The 6,300-nt window shown below is 43.9% G+C and overlaps 1 protein-coding gene across 1 annotated transcript in view; it reads right to left on the bottom strand.

The window, feature by feature from the left end:
• Positions 1–1,043: 1,043 nt before the first annotated feature.
• The window catches only part of LOC127658133 (FH1/FH2 domain-containing protein 3-like), a 261,461-nt gene continuing 256,204 nt past the window's right edge, over positions 1,044–6,300 (bottom strand). The window contains 1 exon segment of the mRNA XM_052147251.1: positions 1,044–3,253. Coding sequence (XP_052003211.1) covers positions 3,171–3,253 — 83 coding nt within the window. The 3' untranslated portion in view covers positions 1,044–3,170.

Raw genomic sequence — 6,300 nt, 5'->3', positions numbered from 1 at the left:
GATGTAATCTGTTGAAATGGTAACTTAATTTTGGAAACTTAATTTCCCTGAACCGCAAGGTAAAAAAACTAATTCACAAGGTGTCTTAGTGCCTTCCTGAGCACATGTCCTACAAAAAATAAGGTTTTTGCTGCAATTTTTGTATCTTTCTAAAAATTGTTTTTCTTTGAAAAAAAAAAATAAAAATAAATAAATTTTAAAAAAATTCTCAACGAACTTTTTCCTTGTCTACATTTTTTCCCCCTCCGGAAAATAAAATTGTTTTTCTTCTCGATTGTTTTTATCTCTCTTTTTTTCACATCTTTTTTTTTTTCTCAATAGGCAATTTTCCAATTAGCATGTGGTACCAACCTCAGCCATCATGTGACTATCTGCGTGAAATCTTATGCTTACAAGGAGACAAAATGTCTGTGGTATGTTATCTGATGATTTACAGATTTACTGTAAAGTTATAGTATAATACAATAACAATAATGTTTTGCAAATCATAATCAAGAAAAAAACCCCAATGTTAGACAGTCTTCTAATTCATAAAATCCCACAATTAAAGAAATATATCTCAGGTTACATATGATTAATTTGCCATTTGTTGTCAAGTGTCAGTTATTTAGAGAAATAATGTGTTTTTTATTAATTTATTATTATTTTGTTTAAGACTTTTTTCACCATGCGGTTCAGGGCTTCTGTATATAATGAATCAGTAAGTGAAAACAAAATGAACCATGATGAATTAAAATACCCAATGGAAAGCCACGGACATGGACACGCGGAGTAATACAAACAGTGAGTTGTCCATTGCTGATCAATTAAATATCCGGACTCTTGGAATGTTGCTTGGTCAATCAAATTCACAGGCTGGAACTAACTGTTGTGTAAAACAAAGTAATATTAATCATTTTTATCTTAACAGTTAGTTCTCATGTCTACAAAATTATGTGATATCTCTGTTTCTATGACAATTAGTAGCTCAAGAAACATTGTTGTCTATACACACACAATTACAGTATTACCAAGAAAGAAATAGTCCAACTCAGTGTTCTAAATGTTGCTTTAAAAGCTTTTTATTGCAAAGTACAGTAAATGCATTTTCCTTTTGGACTTTAGAGGTCAAATTTTCACATTCTAGATGCTTTTTTTCCCCCCAATACCAACATTTATGGCACTTGTAGCAATGGGTGAAACTCTGTATGCAAGTGCAATTATAATATCAAAGGCCATTTAAGCAGGAGTGCAGGGTGGCTGGATGCAATGCTGGTTGTTTCAAGTCCGTGCTTCGTAAACACATGAAACATTACATAAAAGCGAAATTCACAGGGTTTCATGATGTCACAGGCTCCCTCCTTACATCCCTAATATAATGACAATGGCGCCTGCTGCTATATCTGTTATTATTCGAACCATGCATGGCTTACTTTCTCTTAAATTAGAATTTTCACAGAATAACACTGCTTTTGACCTATAATACACTATTCTATACAAAATACAAACAAACCATGAACACAAACCAAAAACGTAAACGTTTAAGTGACATTTACACAATTTTACAGCATCTGTCTCATGTTTAGCCTCTACATCATGGTTCTACTTTACATTTATCTAATCTCTTATCCACATAACAATACTCAGAGTACAAATCTGAAAGGTGAAAAAAAAAGTCTTAATAATACTCAATTTCAAAATTTCGTTCGAAATTGCATGCTACACATGATAAGGTGCTGAATGGTACTTCTTACATAAACAGTGGAGTTGTCTCTGTGGTAAATCTGTGTGGGATGTGATCAACTAATGGGTTTGCCAAACACATAACAGTGAGAAGTTTATAGACACTAAAGCTTGATGTGCACTATAAAGGCCAATCTGCATGTTTCCCTCTTTTTCCCTTTTCCTGAAATGCCATTAACCAAATTCACATTGAAATGCTTAGATATGGTCTTCCATATCATTAAAACAAAAAGGCACTCATTTGTTAAAAACAATATCACTATTTTTGATTAACATGGCTCGAAATCCTTTCATTTAGTTCGACGATTGTCTTAAAGTCTTTACCTTAAGTTGGTTCAATGTTTACTACCAATGTTGACAGAAAACACATGCGGAAATGAATACGTTCGAAGGGAAGAAAAAGGAAGAGAAGGCTTTTTTAGCTCACTCGCATTTGTGTGCAAAATAATATGATAATCTTTACCCATGTTAAACAAGTTTTGCTCACACAAGGTGACTTTTAGGATAACAGTGTATGTGGTCTTTTTATATTATTCTCATATTGTTGTACACATTTTAGTAGCTTGCAAGCGGCCTGACATGTGAAATGCAAGAAGCCCTGTTTGTTTAATCACGTAAAAAAAAAAAAAAAAAAAAAAGTTTTTACCACAGCCAGAGAATCCATCATGATTTACATTAGAAATGAATGCTGAAGGTGCTACTATCAATGCAATCTGTATTTGACCTAATGGAAAATGAAAGAGCATCCAGTCTTCTTCAACACACAGTTCTTTGGGTTCATTCTCAAGGCCACAGTGGTAGGAAACCGCCTTCAGTCTCTTTACTGGATAAGTGGACAATCAGCATACTACAGGCATTGTGTGTGTAAGCATCTACAAACATTGTGCATCAGGAAACAACTGTGCTTGTTTGTTGTGGATAGTAAGTTAACAGTCCACAAGTAAATAGCATTCAAAAGTAGGAGCAATGAACTTTGCACCTGAGTGGTTTTAAGAACCTTGGGACAGTGTGCAATATGCCAGTGGTTAATAATAAGATTTATAATTATATATTTTTTAATATTATAAATACTTTTTAATATGTCTAATTTAACATATTGTTATTGATTTTGTTTTATATATTTTCTGGTACTGTGATGGGACTCCACTTTATCCAATGTCCAAATCTGGCTCCTGAAACAAAACCAATTCACAACCACTGCAATATGCCAATGTGGGTGTGGCTAGTAAATGGAGAAAAGATTTGACTGCATGTCCCAGGTTAAGTATAGTAGTATAGTATTCTCACAGTAGTCTGTGAGTGCACAGCAATAACCATGTAGAACACAAACTGAAAAAATGCACCTGCTCAAGAGCCACATCACATCAAACTCTTTCAAGATGATGTGTGTTTCTGTGTTTCCGAGAGAAAGAAAGAGAGGGAGAGTGTTTGCTGAGGCCCTGAGCATCTCACACTTGCATCTCAGAGCCGCTGGCCAATCCCAAGGCCTGTGCCTCCTCTGGTGTAAGACCATTCTTCAGTGTTCGTCTTACTGTAGAGAGAGAGGACAGAAAGAAAAATAAGGAAGGGGTGTACAATCTCTGCTTAGAACAAGATATATGCATGCTTGTTATTGCAAAGAGGAATGAGTGAGTTATGTACATTTAACATATTACACTTCTTAATTAAAGATTAAGTGTGTCATTTTTTTCTTATCCCAGTTTAATATGCAGAGACAACTGTAAGTATTGTATTTGTTAGTTCAAGAATTCCCAGAAAGCATGCGCTGTACAGGCGCTCTGTGCATATGTCAAGCACAAAAATGTGTGAACAAGCTTCCTTCATGAACATGTGAGACAAGGAGACATCAGATATCAAGCTGTTTTCTGTTTCTCACCCAAAACCGATCGATTGTATCGCTTCAGAGGACATGGATAAAACCACTCAAGTCATTTTCAATTACTTTTATGCTGCCTTTATGTGCTTTTTGAAGCTTCAACGTTTTGAACCCCCATTGACTTGCATTGTATGGGTATAAACACATCTTATATATCCTTTAAAAATATTTTAGTTTGTGTTCCACAGACGCAAGAAAGTCATAAGTGTTTGAGATTGCATAAGAGTGAGTAAATGGGTCAGCATCCTGACACTCTTGTTGAGTTCTCTTACGAGAGGTTCTCTCGTATTGCATAAGCTAGCTTACGCTACGGGAAAGATTAATCTTTTCTGAGATATTGAAGCCAAAAAATTATCCTTAATTTTGTATCCATTGTCAACGCAGTGCGGCAGCTGCAGACCTTGAGCGGGCTAGCTAGCGAGCTCATTGGTTGCTCTGCGGCAACTGCTGCAGCCTATAGACGAGCTTGGGCGAACTCGCATCCAATGAGAGGCGTCCGCGCTCACTGCATCAAAGCCCGCCAAAAGGGCGTGACTAGAGTGCATATAAGCGTAGTTCGTAGGCTGGAACCCTGATTTTCATCTCTTCAGCGAGCTCTTCGCATCACTGAACCGGAAGCCGCGTCGCCGTTCGAGGGGCATCAAGCAAGCATGGACAGCGCTCGAAGAAGCCGGCCGTCTTCGCCACCTTCAGCCGTCCTGCGAGCTACGCCATCCGGCGACGTATCCTTTTAAAAGCAAGCTAGTTCTTAAAGAACTTCAGAAAAGAGTACGAGCGTCTTTTTAAGATGCCTCGCTCCACTTGTGCCTCATGCCGCTCCTCTCAGCACCGGAGACCGCCACATCATCTGCGCTCTCTGCCTGGGACTGGGGCATGCAGAGCTCGCCCTCGCCGAGGCGGATGCAATCTCTGCGAGGAGCTGCCGATGTCGACCCTGCGGGCTCGACTCGAGCGCTCAGGACCGAAGCCGCCCGCGCCTTCCGTTCAGCCGCGCAGAAAAAGCGGCGCTCTCAAAGGCTGCCGGAAACAGTGGTAGAAGCGATTGCCTCGCTGGAGCCCATCCCTCGAGCATCGCCTTCACCCTCCCCGCCCACCCCGGACGCGCAGTTGCCGCCGAGCGGCTGCTCTGCTGCCATCTCAGACGAAGAAGCGGAGGATAAGGGCTGTTCCATCATGGCTTCGGACAGCGAGGAGTGGTCAGGCTCACACGCCTCCTCCTCGGCCCAGGAATCCAGCAGGACCCGCGCCGAGTCGAAGGGGAACTAACACGCCTCCTCACACAGGCCGTCGACCGCCTCGGGCTCGAGTGGTCACCGCCCTTGAGCAGGCACCCAACAGACTTGACGGCTGCTTTCTACAGAGCCGCCGCCAAGCAGCACCCGCTACCGGGCCGCTCCCTTCCTGCCGGAACTCCACGCCGAGCTTTCCAAATCATGGAACGCGCCTTTCTTGGCCAGGGTCCGATCCCACGTCTCCACCTCTCTTGCTTCGGTGGACGGCGCCACTGAGAAGGGCTACGCTTCCATCCCTCCGGTCGAGGATGCAGTAGCAGCACACCTTTGCCCGCCCTCCGCGAGATGGCGGTCTAAACCAGTGCTCCCGTCTAAGGCCTGCAGAACAACTTCCGCCTGTGTTGGCCGTGCCTATTCCGCCGCCGGCGAAGCTGCATCTGCTCTGCACTCTATGGCCGTCCTACAGATCCTCCAAGCGGACCTTCTGCGGGAGTGGGATGAGGAAAGCAGGCATCCAGAGGCGGTTGCAGACATACGGAGTGCTACGGACCTTGCCCTCCGCGCTACCAAAGCTGCAGCCCAAGCTATAGGGAAGTGCATGGCCGCGCTGACTGTGACCGAGAGACATCTGTGGCTAACGCTAGCCGACATGGGAGAAGCAGAGCGCTCTACGTTCCTCAACGCACCGCTCTCTCCATCCGGTCTCTTCGGCTCCGCGGTGAGTGGTATCATTGACCGGTTTTCAGAGGTCCAAAAAGCCACACAAGCCATGAATCTCTTTCTGCCTCGTCGTGCTAGCTCCTCTGCAGGCCGCCCACGTGAGCCTCCTGCACGAGCCTCTTCACAGCGCCCAGCTCAACAAAGCCAGACTTCTCAGCGTCGACAGGGCGGCCGCCCTCGATCGCGCTCAGACAGCCGCCCCCCCGCGGGCCTCGGACTACAATTGCGCTGAAACCTGAACAACCAAAGTCCTCCTAGCTTTGTTGACAAAACGACGGATCAGTCCCGCTGCGGCCGGACCACCGTCAAAGCTTCGCCCCGTCAGTCCCCTTCCTTCAGGCTACTACAGTGGTAGATTCAGCAGCCAACAAGCCGGTGTTAACGCCCGCTTGCCTGCGCTCAAACGCCGTTTTCACGGCGACCCAAATAAATCTGGTAAAGAGCAAGCATGCCATATGTGTAGAAAATGTGCCCACAACCCAGTGTTCACCTCTACACACAAGCATTACACATCCCGTGTCCATACCAGAGAGCAAACATGTCTTATGTGTAGAAAATGTGCCCACAATCCAGTGTTCACCCCTACACACAAGCATTACACATCCCGTGGCCCTATCACGGCACACTCACATAAAGCGGTTACTGAACCGCTCGAGTGTTAGGGTTAATAAACGCACCCACGAATCCATGCGCTGCCCATTCTCTGGCCGCTCTGTCACACGACCAGCCTTATGTGTAGAAAATGTGCCC

Source organism: Xyrauchen texanus, chromosome 17 (genome assembly GCF_025860055.1).
Source record: "Xyrauchen texanus isolate HMW12.3.18 chromosome 17, RBS_HiC_50CHRs, whole genome shotgun sequence".
Taxonomy (NCBI): domain Eukaryota; kingdom Metazoa; phylum Chordata; class Actinopteri; order Cypriniformes; family Catostomidae; genus Xyrauchen; species Xyrauchen texanus.
This window is presented reverse-complemented; position numbering and strand designations above follow the sequence as displayed.